Genomic DNA, 23,331 nt, shown 5'->3' on the forward strand with positions numbered 1-23,331 from the left:
GAACAAGTGCGCGAGATTGATGTGTGAGTGATCAAGAGTGCTCAAGGAATGCTTGTGTATTCTCCTCCATGCGCCTAGGGGTCCCTTTTATAGCCCCAAGGCAGCTAGGAGCCGTTGAGAACACATCTGGAAGGCTATCCTTGCCTTCTGTCGTCGGGCGCACCGGACAGTCCGGTGCACACCGGACACTGTCCGGTGCCCGATTTATTTCCATAAACAGCGCATCCGACCGTTGCTGTCTGTTGCAGATCTGGGCGCCGTTGGCGCACCAGACATGTCCGGTGCACACCGGACAGTCCGGTGCCCCATTCCGACCGTTGGCTCGGCCACGTGTCGCGCGCCGATCGTGCGGCCGACCGTTGGCCCGGCCGACCGTTGGCTCACCGGACAGTCCGGTGCACACCGGACAGTCCGGTGAATTTTAGCCGAAGTCGCCGGAGAAAAACCCGAGAGCGGCTGGTTTGCTCCGCGCTGGTCTGGCGCACCGGACACTGTCCGGTGCACACCGGACAGTCCGGTGCCCCAGCCCGAAGCAGCCCTCCACTCCTCTTCTTCTTCCTGTTTCTAACACTTAGACAAGAATATTAGTACACAACCAATGTACTAAGGCTTAGAAACATACCTTAACTTGTGATTTGCACTTTGTTCATCCATGGGCATATTTTCACATTTAAGCACTTGTGTTTGCACTCAATCACCAAAATACTTAGAAATGGCCCAAAGGCACATTTCCCTTTCAATGCCGGTTAAGTGCCCGACGTAGCAGGGTGTCGAGCGCATCGTGGAAGTGACACCCGCGAGCAGCGTCGCGAGTGATGGGTCGAGCAACCCATCCTTCCGGCTCAAGGTTAGCAGAAAGGTCGGTGTCGTGGCTCGAGCTGTCGTCGCCACCTCTGTCGTCTGGGTCTCCTCCAGCAGCTACTCCAGAAGCTGGGGCGCCCAGTGGTGGTGCAGAGGGCGCCTCCAGAGGAAGCACGGGGGAGTAGCTCCTCACGGACTCTATCTCCTGCTGGAGCGAGAAGGAAGAGCCCTGCTGCTCCTGTCGTCGACGTTCCTGCTCCTCATGCAGGCGGTGGTGTAGTCTCTCCAAGTGGCTGGACTGTCCGGCCACGGGACGGCGAAGCGGACGCTCAGCAAGGCGGGAGGGTAAGAAGGGGATGACAGACTTTCGTGCAGTGTGTCTAAGTCGAGCCATCTACAAAAGACATCGCAAGCAAAAGGGTGAGAATAGAATCAATATGACCAGCAAATAATGAATCATAAGTAAATGAAGAATTAGAATAAAACATGATTTTCAGCAAGGTATATTATATAGTAGAACATAGGTTTGGCCGGTATGACCAACTTTTGAAGGGATATCAAAGTCAAGGCAGGGACAGAGGTCTATAGTCCTTAGAACGACCATTCTACTCTAGGTTAGCGGTCCTACAGTCTGCACGGCTTTGATACCACTTATGTCACACCCGATTTTAGAAGGCAAACCGAATGCGAACCATGTACGTGCCAGGATCAGTTATTCACGTACACAACAGTTACATAACATGGACATCATCACACAATGCTCAAAATAGTATTAAGAAGGGAAATAGTCGATTACATCATACGTCTGAGACGTCCATATAGTCTTTACAATAAATCAAAGTGCGGAAAAGAAACGTAGATAAACGCGGCCTTCACAGGCAGCCGACTGGGGGTTGCCGCTAACCCACACCTAGAACTCGTCGTAGTCTTGGAACTCTTGGAAGTCTCCTTCCACAGCTTCATCTTCTCCTGAGCAGTGGTTGCAATGCTGACAACCTGGGGATGGGGGGGGTTTGGTGTGTAGAGCAAGGGTGAGTACAGATCAACATACTCAGCAAGTATCCTGTTTGGCTGTAGTGGACTAGCTTTATGTGGGGATAAGTCAAGCAGTTGCTTTTAGTTGGTCAGATTATTATTTACTAATAGAAAGCCAGGTTTTAGCATTAACCCAAGTTATTAGCCCGATGTACCCTTTCCAAACGGAAAGAATACCACTTACCAACACCATAGTCATAACCAAAACCATCGATCTCATAACCACCTGTACCAAAGTATCTCTGATCAAGTACCACTAATCACTGGAGCTCCCTTGGCCGCTCATAACCGCGAGCACGGCTGATATATCAGTTTTCAAACACTCTGCAGAGGTTGTGCACTTTACCCACAAGCCGTGATTCCCTTTCTGCCCGGAGATCATGACTCTCCATTGATCACTACCAAGGTGACCCAGCAGGGCATCACTACGTAGCCTTTACAAAGATTCCCCGGGACTGTAGCCACCAGTTAGGTTTCCTAAATGCACCGCACTCCTCCCCAAGGGGCGAACCCAAACTTGGCAGAGCGAGCCGCATACACCGAGCCCCATTGACGGCACGACGGCTAAGTGAACTACACCCCGGATCCTCTAATTATTCAGCTAAGGGCACCCCATTCCACCCTCATGGTTGCACTGTTTTCCCGAGCGGTCATCCATAGAACAGGTCCTTACAGAGAGGCACTCGAGAAACCGCTCGAGCCCCCTTGATGACCACAAGTACAACATTATAATAAGAGAAGGGAGAACAGCGTATCATAGATAATCTCATCATGTTCATTGATTAGAGTTTGAGCAATAGCATAAAGCTAAACAATAATAATCCAACCCAAATAGGTAGACAAGGACATGGATAACAAAAGCTAGTCAATCCTTAGGCATAAATGTGTAATGCAGGAGGTGAATTAAAGAATGTATAGGACAGAGATAGGTCAAGGGACACTTGCCTCCACCAACCGACTGCTGCTCAGGGGCTTCTCCTGCGAGTTCCTCGGGCTCTTCAACCGGATCGTTCTCTAAGCGGGTGCAAACATACATACATCCATCCATTGAAATTAGGAAACCAACAGTACACCATACAAGAGAACAAGTAAAGCAAATATGCATAGAATACCACATACGATAATGGATTTACCTTGGTTAGAAAGAAACGAGGGAAGGTCTCGCAGGGGTTAAGGCTTATGCTCGAGGGGCACTATGGGTTGGTGAATAACTAGACGTCACGTGTTCTAGTTCCAATTGGTTCTAACAAAAGAATTAGCTACATGCACTAATGTAAACGCGATCACTTTTAGTAGATTAACATTGAATAAGATAGACGATTGGCTATACAAATTAACTAACGTAACCAATTTCCAAATTGAGACTCCTATCTTATTAATATAAACGACGTGATTAGCGCATATAGGATACCGGGGGGGTAGACGGGGGGTTAGGGGGGTAGACGAGGCACGACGGGTCGTGCCAAGGCACGCGCACTACGCGGGCACGCGCGCGAGGCCGCACGCACACACCACGGACTAGCCGTGCGCACGTCGGGGCCGAGCGCTAGCCGAGCTCAAAGCCGCGCGCCATAGGCACGCTGGGCCAAGCTCGAGACCACGCAGGGGCCGACACGACGCGAGCAAGGCACGGCGGGGCGAGCGGGCAAGCAGCCGGGGAAAACGAGCGCGGGCGAGCGAGGATACGGTCGGACGAGGCCGAGCGCGGGAACAGGCGGCCGAGCCGGGGCACGGGGGCGGTTGAACCGGGGGGGGGCGGCCGAGCTCGCCGGGAGGCGGGCGGGTCGCCGAGGCGGGGACGGGGGACGGCTCACCGGAGCGGGCGCGGGGCGGCTCGCCGGAGCGGGCGCGAGGGCGGGGCCGAGCGGGCGCGGCCGGGCTCGCCGGGGGCGGGGCCGAGCCGGACACGGGAGGGGGAGGGGCGGCTCGCCGGAGGGGCGGCCGGGCGCGGGGGCGGGCTGGTCGCCGGAGGCGGGGCCGAGGGGCGCGGCCAAGCCGGGACGGGCTCGCCGGAGCGGGGCCGAGGCGGTAGGCCTGCTAATGGCAAAAAATCCAATCCACTCCCACCCATACCCAAATCTAATTACTTTGATATCCATCCCACACCCAACCAAAAATACTATAGGGAAGTTAAACCTAACCCATCCAATAACATTATTAATCCCAAACCAACCCGTAATTGGGTGGAAACCCATGGAAAACCCGTGGGTTTAGCTTATTGTCTCACATCAAGCCAACTGCATACACATTTTAAAAATCACATTTTAAAGCAGTAAATTAATTCAAATGAAAAAGTTTTCAACTACAAATTTGTATAACTCATCATGATGTACATTTTATATTTTGAACATTTCTTCATATGATAAACTAAAAATAAATTTGTTCATAAAACTTATCTCTCTCTCATAGTTTATGGAACTACGAGAGATATGTATAGAATTTGTGCATATTGTTAGAACTATCATGTGAGATGAACAAATGATCAAACAACCAAAATAAACTTTGTAGATCTTGAAAAGTTATAGAAGTTTGTAGTTGACAACTTTTTCATTTGAAGTCATATTGTCAACGAAAACTATGCCTGAATTTAAAAAATTTAAAATTTGAATTTTGAAAACAACCTCGAAAGAAAAAACCACCAACATGAAAGTTGTAGGTATTGAAGGGTTATGAAACTTTATAGTTGACAATGTTTTGGTTTGAAATCATCTTGCCATGCAAAACTATGTTTGAATTTTGAATTTTAAATTTTTCAAACTACCTCGGATGAAAAACCACCAAAATAAAAGTTGTAGGTCTTGAAATGTTATGAAACTTTGTAATTGTCAACTTTTTTATTTGAAATCATCTTATCATTGAAAAATTCGTGTGAAGTTTTCAAATTTAAAATTCAAATTTTGTAAACGGTCTCGGATGTAGAAACTATTAAAATAGAATTTGTAGATATTAAAAAGTTATACAACTTTATAGTTGGTCACATTTTTAAATAAAATGGTACTGATAAAATGGTATAGTATAGTGTGTTGTGTGTGACTAAAGAAATCAAAGACTTCTCTAAACCTAAAATAAAATGGTACTGATTAAGGTGGTAGTCTGATTGGTGAATACCCATGGAAACCCATACCTATACAAATCCATTTATACCCATGGGTATCCACCATTTTGACCCGCAATATAAAATAAACCCACCCAACCCAACCCGTTAATAATTAAAACCCATTACAACCCACCAAAACAAAACTATTTCTTAAACCCACCTAAAATACCCATTTACACCCACCCCATTTGCAGCCCTACGAGGCAGCCGAGCTCGGGGCGCGGGGGAGGGCGGGGCGCGGCCGGGCGGGCGGCGCGGGGTGGCCGGGCCGGGCGGGGTCGGCCGGGCGGGCGGCGCGGGGTGGCCGGACGCGGGCGGGGTGGCCGAGCCGAGCGGCGCGGGGGCGCGAGCGGCCGGGCCGGGGGCCGAGCCGGGCGGCGCGGGTGAGGAGAGGGCGCCGGAGGGAGGAGAGGGAGGGAGGAGAGGGGGGAAGCCTCACCGGAGGGGGGCGGCACGGGGCGGCGCGCAGGGGCGGCGGCGGCGGCGCACAGGGGCGGCGGCGGTGCGCAGGGCAAGGGGCGGCGCGGTTAGGGTTTGGGGAAGAGAGAGAGGGTGAGAGAATGACAGGCGGGGCCCGCGGGAGGGATTTTTGGAAAAAAGAAAAGGGAGGGGGGCGGCTGGGCCGGCCATGGGCCGAAAGGGGGGAAGGGGGGCGCGCGGCTGGGCCGGCCAGGAGGCCCACGCGGGAGGGGAGGGGGGAGGCGCGGCTGGGCCGGCGCGCAAGGGGGGGGGGCGGCTGGGCCGAAATGGGAAAGGGAGAGAGGGGGTTTTCTTTTTCTAAAATCTAATTTTCTTTGGATGAATGCTTTTACATTTTTAAACAATCAAAAGTATGCATGGTTCGGCATGGTGCACCATCCAAAATAAAGTATTTTAAGGTTTTGCTTTACACGGGGTCTAAAGCCAAAACCCGCTATAACTTTGGAAAAGATCAAGGTTTAGCGAGGGAACGAGAAAAAAGAAAAGGGTAACGCCTGAATTTGGTGAGAGAAAAGAAGAAAAAAATTCTACCCCCAAATTCAGGGCGTTACAGTCACCTATCATTTTCTTATCATAACAAGAGGCATCATGAAGATTGCACAAGTATGAATTATACAACTAGTGATCATGTACGAAAAATATCAATTGAAAACCACCAATTGATACAGTTTGATAGATAATCAGATCACTAATTGCATATTACACTAAGTTCTCCTCAAGTTTTAGTGCACACATATATATGAATTCAATTGATACCTGTTGAGAGTACTTATTTGCAACTTAAAGTACCATTGGCATAAAAGGAGTATCAATTGAACATAATCATGCAACATAAGAAACATGTGCACTATTTAATCAATTAAGTTCTAGACAGGAGAATCTATAAGCTATGCTACTTCAGATATTTGTAATCCAAAAAGATGTGATACATATTTACCAATTTTAGATGACGTTGGAGTAGCATATACAAGAGAAACTCATTCTCTTATGAAATGTATAGAAGATACATTTATTGGAGCAAAGAATCTTTGATACCCATCAAAATTTGCAGTGGAAGCGATTGTCTTTACTTGAAGATTCTTTTCTAATTTGAGACTACACACATAATAGACTTGAAAATGAAGTTAGTCTCAAAGTTTCAAATTATAGACCATTCTCCCCCTAAATGTATGCATACAAGTGATGAATACTTGTTTAGCTTATGCACTTGGACTTGTGAGGCCAGGGGATTAAGTTCTACCATTTGAACCTTGGTACAAATAAAGTATGAAAATATGAAATTGCACCAATTTAAGGAATTACTCATAATCAAACGGTATACTAATAGACATGATATGCAATATTTTAAGCCAAGATTCAAGTGCAACCTTATGATGTGACTTAAGATATTGCATATACATGCATACACTAACTTGTAAGAGCCTAGATACACAAATGTAATACAATAGTTCATGGAGTGACACACCTTTGTTCCATGCCATATGGTCTTCATTATAATCATGAATTTCTATCTTAGCTTTTGATAGGCTTGACATTTCAAAGAGAAACTTATCCTCTTTAAACGATCAAGAGAAACTCATTCTCTTCAAAGAACTACACAAATTCACTAAAAGAAAATGTTAGTCTTTAAGGACACAAGATATAGAATGAGCTCCCCCTAAATGTATGCATCAAGTACTCGAATTACTTGTAACATGCACTTGATTCAATTAAGATTCTTAGAGGAGTTCACCATATATCTTGGTCAAGGCATAATATATTTGAAACAATTGAATTTATGCTAGAGAACACATATCGTTCCCCAATAGAACTAATCCATGGGTGACATGTGGTAAATATTTGATCATTTCCTTGGAACCACTCATCCTCATTTGATGTTCTCCAAGGTGTGAGACTACACAACATGAACTTAAAAGAAATCATTAGTCTCACAAGATATAGGTTAAACTCTCCCTCAATTTGTGCATGCAAGAGTACACAAAGTACACTTATGCACATCAAAAATACGAGGTTAAAGGAGATGTTTGCACTATATCTTGGTTTAACATAACATGCTTTACATAGATGATGAAAATTAAGCCAATTGAAGTTTAAGAACTGAAAGTATATCAATTGAAATCCTAAAGGGCAAAGCATGCTAATATGAACCTCAAACCTCATAATGACGGATATCATATAAATATGTCACTACATCTCCATTATTTGGTTGACAAAAAGTGTAACTCCCTTCTTGAATCACTGTGATTTCTTTTCTCTTTATGATTTCATCCAACCAGGCGATCTTGAACTTCATTCATCTTGGCTTGGTTCAATCATACTTGATATGAGACCCATTGAAACTCAATGATTGAAACAACCAAGACTCTTATATCCGTAGATTTTGAATCCATCTTGAAAGCACTTGGAAAGAGCTTACTGAAACACTTAGAAAAGAGAGCATTAGAGACACAAGGGAGGGTTTCACAAATGATAATCCTTATATGTGGATGGAGAATAAATCATCATTCTTGAAACCCAAAAGGATAGATTAAATTCTTTTAAATTAGTGCACACATATAGTTGATGTCAAATTTATATGCACTATTGAACATTTTATATTGCAAGGAAATTAACCTATACTATGGTACATCCCACTAAGGATAGAATACTAAAACAACTGAAGGAGAGGAAGTTTTCATACCTTGGCCTCTTATCAACTTCATCTTACTTTAGTTGAATAGTATCCTTTAAGCTTGTGATTTATCCAATTTAAAACAAGCACCATCTCTTAACATAGATTTTCTATGGATAAACTCAACACAAGAGATGACATTAGTAGCACAAGCACTAGTTTCTTGTTTAGCAACCTTTTATATGTGGAAGACAAGCGTGTTGCTAAAATAAAGAAACATCATAATATGGACTAAATTTCTTTGAACCCTCATGCACAATATATTTTGAATGACATGGATAATATGCATGGTTATTCAATGAAGTCTAAAGGGATGACTTAATCCATATTATGGTGAGTGTCTAATATAGAAGAATCAAATCCAAATTAACTAGATAGAGAATACGTCACATAATTTTGGATTGTTCACCATATGATAATATTCATTCAACTTCCAATTAGACCTTTATTTCATAATCAACATCTGATGTATATCCTCAAGTGCTTCTTTTTCCTTAGTGGCTACACAAGTCACAAAAAGATAAGATTTGAAAATAATATGCACTTGAGATTCAGTTGTTACCATCCTAGCTACTATCTCCAAAGATGATTTATACATTCATTATCGAGCACCCAACTTGATCCATTGAAGCAGTGATCATCATTGTGTTGCCTTCTTGATGATGAACCTAGCTTGACCTTGGGTGCACCTAGCTTATCAAGGTTAGTCGCACAAACATTCATATCATAAAGACAAGTTATGCATGGAATTTTCAACTTAGTGATCCAATTGAATGTGAAGCATATGGATACCGATTGAAATAAATTTATAAGATATCAAAATATAGGTTTACAAGATTTAGAGAGTATGGATCACTAATTGTACCTTTTACAGTTTAAAAATCATATCCATGTTAGTGCATATGTATGTCATAAATATCAACAAAAAGGATTCTTATGCACTTTTAGATTTAATGATAAGGGAATTTTAAACTGCCTCAAGAGTAGCTATTTAGAAAACAAAGATTACAATCCATATGAATGAGATACAAATTTACCATTTTAGATTGTCTTAGTATAACTTACTCAAGGGAAACTTATTTTCTACGACACAAGATATATAATGTTCTCCCACTAGATATGTGCATCAAGTATTTGAATGACTTGCCACATGCACTTTCAATTCAGTTAAGAGTCTCATGAGGAGTACATTACATATCATGGTCAAGGCATGAAAAATTTGCAATGAATTGACTTATCCTTAAGAATACTTACCACAAAGTAGAGCGTACCAATTGTTGTACCAATTTGAAAGATCTTACTATCGGTGGTGGTGTCACCTTAGTATTCTTCTTTTCATCATTTGTGGAGACTTCCTTCTTTGTTATCTCTTTTTCCTTTTAAAACTAGTCGATAAAACACTTTGAAAAGAGGTATTAGTAGTACAAGGAAGTATTTAATGAATGATGATATATATATATATATGAATGGCAAACAAATCATCATTTATGAGGAGTAAAGGCATAAATTAAATTCCTTTTAAGTTAATGCACATGAAGCAGTGAATTCACAATATGCACTAATTTAGAAATTTAAGCCAAAAGGAATTTAACCTTCATATTGACATTCCTTTCCATAAAATATATTATTACCAATTGAAAGAATGCCAATTGGAAGGAACTACTATTGATCAACTACCAATTGAAGCAATTTGTTCCATACCTTTGCCTTGAGCATTCCTAATCTTTCTTTTAGGTGAAGATTAACCTTTAAAGCTTGTGATTTTATCAATTGAAAGATCACAATCTCTACTTATGAATTTCCACAAAATATCTTAAAAGAGATTGTATTAGTAACACAAGCAATAGTTTCCTATTTAGCAACCTCTAGTATATGAATGACAAGAAGGTTACTAAAACAAGGAAACCTCATGATATGAACTAAATTACCCTTACAAGCATCATGCATAACATCAATTGCAAAAAAAGATGAAAGTAGTATTATTATTTAATTAAGTTTTACATGGCAAGTTTAATTCATAGCATGGTGAGTGATTAATGTAGAAGACTCAAAACCAATTTAAACAAGAATGAATACATCACATAGTATTGGTTCGATCTTCTTTGAATGTTTAATGGCACACTCCATTTGGGAAACACATTCTCATGTTGTGAGACTACATAAACACTTGGATAGAAACATTAGTCTCACAACTCTAGTCATATAGAGAATTCTCTTTTGGTAAGTGCTTTAATAATTTGAATTTCTTACTTAGCACTCTATTCATTTAAGAACATGGGATAATACTTTTTATGTCTAGGTCATGGCAATAATATGATGATTAACTTGAAATATGCCACAAGATACATACAATTAATTTAAAGCATGTAGATTGTCACAATATAAAAATATGAACTTGCAATCTACCATATAATTAGATCCTTTCCAAAGCAAGGTAAAATCTTTTAAGTTCATTCTCAAGTGCTTCATTTTTCCTATGTGGCTACAAAAGACACAAAGGAATATACCAATTAAAAGCAATGTGCACTTAAGAATTAATTGTTACCATCCTTTGGATATCACTTGGTTGTAGGCCTTCTGCTTGATTCCCACAAAGGTTAATCATTATTCCCTACAACACAAGTTCTTGCTAGAGATGAATATGAAGTTAGTGATATAACAACTCAATTCATCTTTGGGTCAATCTTAAAGGATAGACAATGTAAGATTGATAGCTTGAGATAAGAATTGAGTTAAACCGCTCAAGCACCCCAAAGCTTCATATCATCTCTGGGTACCTGCAAAACTTATTAAGTACATTTTGGTACCCATTTTTGGATGGGTCCACCAAGGTTAGCCAATAAGGACTTAGGCACCCAAATAGCCTTGGTCCTAGAATTTGGTGAACTCATCACCTTTCTAGCACAAGAGTCAAATTTAGGTCTCCTAAGCATATCTGAATGTATTGACAAGTTAGGCTTAAGAGTTTTACCCTTTGGACAAACCTTGAATAGATGACCTTTTTCACGGCAATTGTAGCAAATGCGGTGCTTATCCTTGCAATGCATTTGTCTTTTGTTTTCATCCTTTTTTATGGTCATCTTTCTTGATCGTGCAAGATCTTGGTTCTTCATGTGGGGGCATGAATCAATTTCATGACCCTTCTCCTTGCATCCATAGCACCTTCTATCGCTTCTCTTTGATCTTTCTTTGTTGAAGCACATAGGTACATTGTTAGAGCAAATAGTATGAGCATTAATTTTCTTACCATGAATTTTGCTCATGCCCTTCTTGGAAAGCTTGGTATTCTTTTGAAGGGGTTTTGTGCATGCTACGGTTGTCCCCTTCTCAAGCTTTTTCACCATATTATCATGGTTATCTTGAAAAGGTTGAGCATGACACTTTCCCTTCAAAAGAGTGAAGCTCCTTCTTAGCCTTCCAACTTCTTCCTTGAGCTCTTTATTTTCTTGTGTGATAGAAATATCACTAATTCCTGAAATTTCTAGCTCAATGGAAGATTGGCTTTCTTCAGAGCAACATTTGTTAGCACATGATAATATAGTTTCTACTTGAGTACATGTGCATATGTGAGGTTGGTATGATTTCAAATTAGTTAACACAACCTCATGAGCCATTTCTAACATGATATGTGAATCCATAAATTTATTATGAGAGCACACAAGCATATCATGTTTTTCTTGCAAAGCTAGATTTTCAATATTTAGCCTTTCTATCATGTTCTTGAACATAGCATTTTTATTTTCTAATTGAGCAATATATGATGAATGATTAACAACTTTAATTTGCTCAATTGAAATGTCTTCATACCTTTGGACCAAATCATCATGAGAGCACTTTAGCTTCTCATGCTCTTTGGTCAACTTCTCTAAGTTTGAGCATTTCTTTTTGTTCTTCCGCTCTTTTCATGAGTTTGAGCAAGCTCATCCGATGTTTCTTGCTTAGCTGAGCGAAGAATTGTTGAAGATCATCCTCATCTTCACTATCACTTTCTTGCTCCTCCTCATCCTCACTTTCGCTTTCACTGTCACTCCCATTAGCAATAAAGCACATATGAGAAGTGGATTTGAAAGACGAACCTTGTGAAGAGGTGGATTCGTCGTTTGGTCTCCATCAATCATTTTCTTCTTCAATTTTGATCTTCGCCTCATCTTCCTTCATTTTTAGGAACATCCTTTCGGCGATTCTCATGGCAAGATCTATTGCCCTAGGATCAACATCTGCAACAAAAGATGAAGTCGAGGCAACCTCAACTTTTTCAAGCTTAGAAGCACTTTCGTTTCTTAGTCCCCCCGACATGATCTTTTCCTCACGCGGTTAAGCGTTAGAACGAGGATTAGGTTCTGAAACCAATTGAAAGTTTCCTAGAGGGGGGTGAATAGGCAAGTTAAAACTTTTTCAACAAAAACTAGAAGCAAACTGGGTAAAACTGAATTGATCTCGAAATTCACCCAGTTAACTTTGGAAATGAGATGTTCTAGTTGATCCACAGTGTTCAAAGTAGTAGATCTGAGAAGGGCACTTCTCAAAATCCACACACCAAAAATATATAAACAAATCTTCCACGCAATGGTGAGAGAACGAAGAACACAAACAAACACAATGAGCAAGAACACAAGAGACACAAGATTTATCCTGAGGTTCGGTCACACCACCAAGGTGCCCTACTTCCTCGTTGAGGCGCCCACAAAGAGCCGGGTCTCTTTCAACCCTAAACCTCCCTTTGCCGACCACAAAGGTCAAGCCCACACAATAATCTTTGCTCAAACGAGCGGGTAATACAAACTTTCTTGTGGTCTTCCACAAGATTTGGAGACTCACAAGAGACACCTAGTCGTCTAAGAGCTAGAAGCTCCAAGAGTAATGAATCCACAAAGAACTCGATGTAGTACCAAAGCTCGAATCAAGAAGAGCAAGAGAGATTTGGAAATGAAGCACAAAAACCGCAGCTCTCAAACTCACTCAAAGATTTCTCTCCAAAGATTTGAAATGGGAGAGGCAAGAGGTGTGTGAGAGAGAGTGGGAGGTGTTTCTCAGGTTAGAAATGGAGTTTTGTGCGTGCTATACTGTGGGGAAGAGTGTGGGAGGTGTATATAAAGGTGCTCCCAAAAGCTGGTGGCCGTTGGGGAAATCTGACTGAAATTCGGTTGAACCGGTTTCAAATTCGGTTGAACCGGATTCCACCAGTCGGTTTTCGGTTCACTGGCAGACTCAGCCGGAGACTGAACCGGACTCAAATTCGGTTGAACCGGTTTCAAATTCGGTTCAACCGGTTTCAAATTCGGTTGAACCAGATTCAAAATTCGGTTCAACCGGTTTCAAATTCAGTTGAACCGGTTTTCCAAAAATCTGCACATGACTTTTTCTGACAGGACTGACTGGCAGACTGGCAGTGACAGAGGGGAATAGTGCAGAAACCGGTTGAACCGGTTTTAGGTCCGGTTGAACCGGTTTTTGAACTGTTGCACAGATTTTGAGAAAACCGAAGTGAATCCAGGGTAAAATGGAAGTTTTAGATCAAGGATTTTGAGCTTTAGTACCAACACCAACCTTCTTTATGGATCCCCCTTTATAGTATGACGATTCCTATACTCAAGTCAAATAAAATATAATTAAGTAAACTCCTTGAGTCATTGGTGTCTCAAGTGTGATTTCTCCATGATGTTGCTTCATAAGGATCACAAACATCTTTGTCTCACCTTTTGAAGCAAACACAAATCGAGCCTGTGACTTGTTCCATTTCACCATATATGAGTTCAAATCATGGCTTCAAGTCACCTTACTGATGCATCAACATGTTGTAACTCTTCATAGCTGATTAGTTCATCAACTTAGTGCAAGTACTCTCTTCTTCACCTTAGCCATGGTACCTCGGTCTACAAGCCATCGCTTGGCCTTCACCTTCGCTTAGTTCCTCGAAGCCCTTTCCTTGCTATCTTCACCCTATCAAGCCATTCTTGAGTCACATCCTATTGAGCATCCATTGAGAGAATTATTTCTTCAATATTGTGAACCTTGCTTGAATGTCATCTAGATATAATTGCTAAGATCAATCAAGCTCTAGTTTGATTCTCATATATTCATATATGGAGTAATAGTAATATGGTCAAGTCAATTCACGATTCCTCATATCTTATTCACTTTGGCTTGACCAATCCTCTTAATCACTTCAACCTCTATTATGATCATATTTATGCATAGTGATTTCTCAGGACTTGTCCATATATTCAAACCAATATAGAGACCATATTATATCCATTTGCATTGTCTCACTGGTTATTTGACCTTGTGTTGAACCTTGTTCACTGATCATTATACACTATTCAAGTATGTTCATCATACTGAATTTCCTGTTCAACACTTAGCAAACTTGTTAGACCTTTAAATGTGTTGTTATCCAAATTACCAAAACTCACAAAAGGGATGAATGCACTTTCAGGGTGGCGCGGAGGTGGAGGCATGAGGAGAGAGAGAAAAGAAGTAGAATGGGTGATATTGACAACATGATAACTTTGATATCAGTAATTTTAATATGCATACAACATGTCGATCATCAAAATAACAGTTAATATTCTCAAGCAGCACTTTTCAACTTCAAGAAAACTAGACAAAATGGAAGGGGTTGTATTTTAGGTATAATAAATTGTGTTGAAGTTCACTTTACAATAAATTCTAGAATAAATCTCAAAGACTCACTCAGAAATCAAACTTTGCCTTGCGCGATAGTTTGGACTAAATGCATCAGACCGTGGAGATTGTAACTAAGTTAGTTTCTTACTTTGCCTTGCATGACAAATTTTGAATTGAATCCATCAGATCATAAAGATCGTAACATAGGGCTTTAGTTTGATATGTGGTTATTCTGAGCCTAATCGATCCCCGTATATAATAGAGAGGGTGTTTCCTCCAAAAGGCATGAAAAACAACCAATCTACTAGGGGTTATGATTTTAGATGCGGGAGTTATTGGTGATGCGTGATCTTAGACACCTCTATCCCTATCCCTGACGTCCGATGTAACGAGGACAAGGAGAATAGTGTCTTTAAAACCTCGCTTCATTGAAGAACCTACATAAATTGGGGTGAATCATGTTTTTGCACGACAACCATATGATTGTCCATCGAACTTTAATGACACCATGAACTCATCTTTAACTAGGTTAGAGCAATCTCTGATGTGAGTAATGATGAGTCCATCACTCTTGTTGCTGCTAGATATGTTCAAGATAGATTTAATCTACAAGGTGGACATGTTTTTATTTGCTATGTGTGGTTTGTTGAGATATTATGGTAAGAGATAATAGTAGTAGATTAATCTATATGCTTTTATCATCATACCCATCCCATTGGTTGCATGCACCCAATCATAATCATTGTAATCTTTCCTCATGTTCAGCTTATCAAGATCTCTAGTAATATGGTCTGTGGACTGTCAGCGTACCATGGCGTGTCTCTGTTGTATGAGGCCACAATGGTTGAAGCTGTCTTCTTAGGGCCATTCACGGGTGGATCTAGGACCAAGGACGCGGGGCTACAGCCCCAGTCCAGCAGTCCAAGTAACACTTAGTATTATGTAGTAGTTTTAGCAAAGTCATAAAAAGAAGGCTTCAACGTTACAAGATGTGAACGCATAACAACAGGTTGCAGGCCCATCAGACCATCACCCATGTGCACAGCACGCAGAACCACACATGTTTGCAAGTTAGACATCCTCTTCGTGACGGCTCCATTCATTCGTATTGTGGCCATCTCCAGTCCAATCCATAATTCGGTCCTCCTTTGATCTGTTTCTGGGACCACTGAAGTTTTTGTGGAACTTCTTTCAACACCGAAGAGCAATGTGACCATGCTCATTGTAAACTTGGTATCAGTGATCCTAATGGGGATTAATTTGTGCAACAAATACCAAACGAGAAAACATTGTATTGCCATCTGGTCCACGTAGCCATAGATCCGAAGTGTCCAGTGCGAGTGCCAATACGTGACCATTTTGTGAAATCGTCCTCGAATAAATCTACAAATTAATGGATGGGGATCCATGGCCACCATAGCACTCACAATGTTTGTCTGGAAGCCCTTCTCCATATAATATAGCCCAAAATAAGGCTTGCACAGTAGCAGATGTACTAGATGCCACTGCACCAAAATCACATGTCCATGTGACCTAATTGGACACAAATTAGATGCGTGGAATGATCTCTTACCACATGTTACTAAAGTAGTGCTAAGCCAAACTGAGGACAAATTTCATTGAAATTTACTTCCAAATGGTCGTTTCTCAGTGAAATCCCAATATTTGTCTTTAATCCATAGTAATGTCCCTAACTTGAATAAAAATTTTGGAAAATGAGAGCACCTCTAAAAATCAAGATTTTTATTTGGTACCTACATAAAGGCATCATCTTAACGAAAGATAATCTAGGTAAACGAATTGGTAAGGTAGTAAACAATGTTGTTTGTGTTATAAAGAAGAGGCAATTAACCATCTGTTTTTAGTGTCATTTTGCTAGAGCGGTATGGACAATCATATATGTGGCATCAGGTTTAACACCACCTCGCAATGTCGCTAGTATGTTTTGGACCTGGTTGGATGAATTGCTTATAATCTTAAGCCATTTTTTCTCCTTGGAGTCGCATCTTTTTGTTGTTCAATACAGTTATGCAGGAATGATTTGGTTTTTGAAAAAAAAAGTTGTTGCTACTCCTTTGCATGTTATCTATTTGGTTATCCGTTGGCTTAGTTCGATGGCTATCATGCAGAAGGATCGTATGCAGGATTTGGTTGCAGTGGTGTGTCAACTTTTGGCATAGGTGGTCGAGGATTTTTTTACCTGGGCATATGGGTGACAATCTAGCTTTTGGATTCAAAATTTTAGTGTGTTTTTCTCTTATCTTTTTTTCTTTTTAAGGTGGTGTGCTCGCCAGATGGGCAGAGATGTCTCACGATTATTGTATCACCTTGATGTAACAATTTTTAGGTCAAAACGGGTCGGATATACCCGCCGGATACCGATATTGTAAATACCCGAGTTTTTTTATACGGATTCAGGTATTTTTTATTTTATATTCGGGGCGAATACAGGTAATACCCTGATAGTGCAGCTTCGGATTCGGATCGGATACGAAGCAAGGACTACCCGCTAAATACTTGGATATTCGAGTCAGATACGGGTACCTAGAATTCGGGTACCCGTTTTTATTTTTCTGCATAATGTAGTTACAAAATCATAACTTTTACATATGAAATTAGATGAAGATAAAGTTTATATGAAAATTGTAGAGCTCGAAGAGATCTATAACTTTGTAGCACATAATATTTTTGTTTAAACACATTTAGGCCAAAATGATTGAAATACTATCTAAATTTATATCAAATTAGTAGACTCTATCATTTTCATGTGGGGATATAAGGTTATCTCCATGTGGGAACTTAAGATTATATTTTTATAGACTATTTATTAGTGTTGGTAACTTATTTGTAATTTTCGGTCGACGCTACGATATTTTATTAATTTAATTGTATTTTGATGAATTTTCTACAACAAGAAGCTAATAATACACAAATAGTCTAAAAAATTCATGAAATTTTGCAGAGACACAACATATGTCCATATATAACCATAAAATATGTTTGGATCATAAGATCTATAAGATGGCCGTATTTTTTCCATTTCACTTTCAGTTATTTATGCCCGCATGGGTACGAGTATAAGTAAAATTTTATACCCGGGAGTATATATGCGTAATCCGACAGATAAATTGTTTTTATCTGTATAGGTATAGAATGGTACTGTCCGACAGTCCGTTGGCATCCCTAACACGGCATGATGAGCAACAGGGCGGCTGTCGGCTGGCCAACAACACTTGTGGGTCCGCGTCATGTGGGACTCGAGTGGGCGCTGGTGGGTACCGTTGGGCCGGCACCGTGTGCTTTTGGTGGTAGGAACGCACACTGCCCTATTGGGCTGGAGTGGGCCGCATCCAAATTGATTCGATCTTCTTGTTGGAAGGAAAGGCCGCAAAGTTCTTAGGGTGTGTTTGGTTTGACTTTTGGCTTTGGCTTTTGCCCCCTAAAAGCCAAAAGCCAACCAAAGGGCTGGATCCAGGAAGCAGCTTTTTCTAAAAGCCGACTTTCTCGTAGTGCAAATCTGAAAGCACCCTTGGACCTGCTTTTAGTGACTTTTCGGATGGAACTGTGAAAACATATATCGAAGAATTTTTAACGACTTTTAGTGATTTCTACCAAACGGTTTTTAGCTTTTTAACAACTTACAGCATACAGCAGCTTTTTCTACAGCTCACAGCCCACAGCAACTTTTTTCACAGCCACAGCCCAACCAAACAGACCCTTAAAATCACCTTGTTTTTGGAGGATGTATTTTTATATATAAAAAAGAAGTTAAATAAAGGTAATTTTTAAAAAATAAAATCGCAGTGGAGGCATCTATGGCTGGTCTAAGAGTAGCTCCATAGTTATGTAAATTTCAGTTCTCTAAATTACATATTTAAGGAGTTGTTAAATAACTTTGAGAATAAAAAATTATGGGTTCTTCAATAGCTCTTTAGATATAGGTTGTAGCTTTATTTTGAATCTATCCATGTCAAAAAAAGTCACGATGTTCTTTTAGGGTAGTTGATAAATGGTTATCAAATGTAGAGATAAAATCAGTTTAGATAAGTTGTAGCTAAATTTAGGAATTTTATTTAGAAAGCTATCGAGAGCAGTTTTTAGATTAACTATCTAAATTATTAATTTAAAGAGTCTTTAGAGCTACTGGAGTTGCTCTGACCGTCCACAGGAGTACTAGTTGGTAGTCTCAAGTCTCTCAGCTCTCAAGGCATTTTCTTTGACTGTGGTTTTCTTTTGTTCTTGCTTGCTTGTCAGGTAGCACGGCTGCTGAGACATTACTGTCAGGGTCTCACGGCTCAAGGAGTTACAAGTTCAACGCCGGTGCTGTTTTCTTAGCAGTGCTCGTAGCCATAGTAGATTCCTACCACATCTACACCTGGCTTATTTCTTGGCATGGAGAATTCCAAGAGAGCCGCCTAGATAGGCGTAAGGTGTAGTGGTGTACTCTGTCTCACGTGCGCTTTGCATTTTTAGAGTTCAAATTTTGTCATAAAAACTACATGGTAAACAAGACAAGCAAAGCAAGCAACCTGTAGATAGCCTTGGCAAGTGCAGGCATTGGAACAGGGTATACCATCTCGCCTTCCATCTAAATCCCGATGATGAGCTAAGTCGAAAAACCGCTCAAATATCACCGGAATTCGTAAATCTTGAACGGTTTTTACTTCAAATTTAAAAAAATGAAATTTGCTATTCTCGGGCGGTATTCGATGAATCCCAAGCGCTTTTTGGTGATTTACCACCGATAAATGCTGATTAGTTTTGAAAAAAAAATATGACATACTTTATAGGATTTTTTTCCCATTTTTATAGATTTTTTGAAACTCAAAATTTTAAACGAATTTTCTGATAATATCGTCGGGGTCTATTTTCGTTTAGTACCGCACGCTAATGAGAAATTTTAATAGTAACCAACTGTTACCGTGCGGGATTTGAAACCATGCATTGGAGCAGCCGTGGGAAGTGCAGCGCAGGAAGAAGGAACAACTCCGATGATGAGGGATATTTGTTTTTTTTTTAGTTAGAGAATGTGTATCATGGCTTTGTTCCACTCTAGAGTAGATTTACTCCAAAATTCTTAATGAAACAGTTCTGCTCAAAAGTCTAGATTTATTTCTTATAATCAGTGACAACATAGATAAATATATTTATACTTTATATCTACATTGTCTTTAAAGAATTTCAGAGCACTAAAAGAACTAAAAGAGGTACTCTAAAAATTATACTACATGTTGTAGTAGGGTTCTTGTTTGACTGTCTATTGTCAGCTTGTCTTCAAGTTTTGCTCTAGAAATCATTCCAAACATCCCCTTAGTTAATTAATTAGTTATAAAAAACTTAAAAAAATCAATGCCTCATTTATTTGAGAAATCTGCAACTCTAAATATCTTTTTAATAAAAAATTCTCAACTACAGATTCGTAGACCTATGTATAGCATTTTTACCATTTTTAACTTCTCTCCCCATCTACTCGTAGATAACCTTATTTTAATAGCCATAATGTCTAAGAACCTATTACCATAATCAGAAGTGTCATGTAGGAAAGACAACATTAGTTACTATCCATGAGAAAATACCACTACAAAGAGTACCTACTATTACAACAAACTAGTACAATATCAGTGCATTAAGACGACACAATTGTTATATTCTGCACAATAAACAATGCAAATTGTATATACTTTTTTGACTAAAACATTGAGTAGATGGCCACCTTAGGATCAACTACTTAATTTGTACCAAACCAACCAATTCAAAAGTTAGCTACCCTAAGATTATCTCCAACAGATCGTGTATATAATTGTGCAAAACACTATTTTTCACTAAAGAATATAGACCAGACTGTTCACAGAGTGAAATTTGAAATATGAGATAGAATGAGAGATATGATGGGTAAGGTTTGGAGACAACCTAAGAATGATACTAATTATGATTGATGCCAAAATTTGTCAAGCAATTGCTACCATGGCGGTATACGTATATCAGGCCTGTTTGGTTCACTGCCTAACTTGCCACACTTTGTAACTTTTCTGCCTAAGTTTAGTTCTTCAATTCGAACACCTAACCTTAGTCAAAGTGTGACGTAGTTAGCCACGAACCAAACAGGTCCATCATCCATTTGTTGTCGTGATTTGGTATCAAAGTCTACTGTGTGACTCTTTCGCAAGAGGGACTATGGTGAAAACTAGAAAAACCGGTGATTGCGGGTTAGATTAGAAAGAAATATAATAACTTTTTTTTTTAAAAAAAAGGAACGACGGTGGATATCAGAAAAGCTGATGTTTTATAGGAGCAAAGATTTCTGCGTGGAATAATCGACCCTTTCCATTCTAGAAAGAACATGATTACAGAATAAATTTATTTATGTATAAAAAAACTATTTACTATAGCAAATAAGCACAGTACTAGATTCATTGCAAAATATATCCCTATAGTATTTCTATTTGGAGCCATTCATGTTGTTGACAGTGTTTTAGTATTTCTATTTATAGCCATTCATTATAAAAATATTTATATTTAGAATCGTTTGACTTTGGCTACAGCTAGAATTTAATCTCTTCGGAAATGAAAGGAGGTGGTGGTAGATGATTAATCGAAAAAACACCCAACTGAATTGCATCTCTTTGGGTTGGAAACGGCTGCCCCCGCAATCCCCGCAGACCCGGCGTATGGATCCAAACCCAACTCAACCGCACGCATTTCTCTTTCGTCGCACTCGCACGCACGCACGCACGGCGTCCCAAGCCAAGCAACCGCCCGCGGCCCCGTGCCGAGTACACCCGATCCGATCCTCCTACTCGCTTGCTGTTGCTAGGTCATGGCCACGACCACGCACGGCGCGCGTACGTGACGTGCATGCGCTCTCGCCCTCGACCGGTCACTATTACTGTCGCCGCCGTGCCACCACTGGGGTGGGGAGGAGCGGAGTTGTGGGGTTGCAAGTGTTGCCGCGCTGCTCGTGCACGGCCGGCACCCCCCGCCGATCGAGGATCGTCGTTGTTCTAGTCTAGCTACTAACCAGTCAGGCGGGCGGGCGGCCGATCGATCTAGCAACAATGGTGGGCGCTGGCGCGGCGACGGACGCGGCCAGGGCGCTGGCGGCACGGGAGGTGTGCGCTGCGTCGGCGGCGTTCGCGTCCTGCACGCACCGCCGCCGCCGCCGGTCGTCCCCGCGCGGCCCGCACTTCGTCGACTGGTACCTCGTCCTCTCCGTGAGCACCTCGTTCCACTCCCGCCGCCGCCGCCGCCTCCCTCCGATCCATTCACCCATTCTGACTCGTACCTGTTCGTGGCGCCGTGCGCAGATCGGCGAGGCCGCGTCGGAGGACGCCGTGCGGAGGCGGTACCGGCAGCTCGGTGAGCACGCGATCTCGCCGCGCCGTTCACGCAGATGGACGTCTGATTCGTTTTTGCTAACAGCTTATGTTTGGTTCCGTGGTTTTGGACGCACACGCACGCAGCGCTGCAGCTGCACCCGGACAAGAACAGGCACCCCAAGGCGGAGGTCGCGTTCAAGATCGTCTCCGAGGTACGGCGGACCACCCGCGTTCCTGCATTGCCGTCCCCTCCTCAATCAGACTCCTCTTGTTCGAACCACAAAGTCAATTCTTTCTTAAAATGTATCCAAATCTAAGGATATTTATTTGATAATACAGTATTGTATTTTTTTTGAAATAGTAGAATACATGGTCAATTATCGCCATACCATTCAGAATCACATATGTTACTACCACCACCCCCTAGCATTTAACAGCAGTTGTCATTCATAACTCATCTCACGCAGGCGCACGCGTGCCTGACGGACCAGGCGAGGCGGCGGGCCTTCGACCTGGAGCGGCGGGGCAGCTTCTGCGCCGCGTGCCACGACCGCTACGCCGCCAGGTGGTCCCAGCCGGCGTCCGGCCACCAGGCGCCGGCGCCGGCGGCGTCCAGGAGCAAGGCGGCGCGGGAGACGATCCAGAGCCGGCTGCGGGACGAGTGCCGGGTCATCGACGGCTGCCTGCGGGCCAACGACGCCGCGGCCTGCGCGCGCCGCCGCCAGTCGTTCCCGCTCTTCGATCCCTCTGACGGCCGTCGCTTCCCAGACTACCCGCACGTCCGCCCGCCGCCGTTTGAGCTCCGGCACTCCGAGGACTGGCTTGGCCGCGCAGCAGTGGATCGGCAAGCCCTGAACCGGAGGTGGTGCAGGGGCGGCGGCGAGTCGCCAGTGTACCAGATCAGGACGGTGGCGACAGAGTGCACCGATAGGCGTGCATGGTGAACTCGGCACGCCATCAGCAATCAGCATATGAGCAGCAGAGCTCTCTCTCTCTAGTTTTTCAGCTCGAAAAGGAAAGGATGTACCGAACAATCTTTAGATCAGAAATTCTCCTTAGGATACAGAACAAGCAAGAAAAGTATGGCATCCTTCACTTGTTGGCATGAACAGATTATCTGGTCATCACCACCTTATTGCTCATAAAAATAGATCAATGTTAGTTACTTCAGGGCAGAATATCTGATTTCTTAGGTTAGCAGGTTAAATAGATCAACATTAATAATTTATCATATATTATAACAACATTTAGAAATAGCATCATAATTCGCAAATGTATCAGATCTAAACAAAGTTTTAAAAACC

The 23,331-nt window shown here is 41.8% G+C and overlaps 1 protein-coding gene across 1 annotated transcript; it reads left to right on the forward strand.

Annotated features, from left to right (window-relative positions):
• The first annotated feature begins 21,642 nt into the window (after window positions 1–21,642).
• Window positions 21,643–23,089, forward strand: LOC100281334 (uncharacterized). The gene is made up of 4 exons (NM_001154252.2): window positions 21,643–21,922; window positions 22,016–22,067; window positions 22,172–22,239; window positions 22,495–23,089. The coding sequence occupies exons 1-4, from the start codon at window positions 21,767–21,769 to the stop codon at window positions 22,969–22,971; spliced, it is 753 nt and encodes a 250-aa protein (NP_001147724.2). The 5' UTR covers window positions 21,643–21,766; the 3' UTR covers window positions 22,972–23,089.
• Window positions 23,090–23,331: the final 242 nt, after the last annotated feature.

This window comes from Zea mays, chromosome 1 (genome assembly GCF_902167145.1).
Source record: "Zea mays cultivar B73 chromosome 1, Zm-B73-REFERENCE-NAM-5.0, whole genome shotgun sequence".
Taxonomy (NCBI): Eukaryota; Viridiplantae; Streptophyta; class Magnoliopsida; order Poales; family Poaceae; genus Zea; species Zea mays.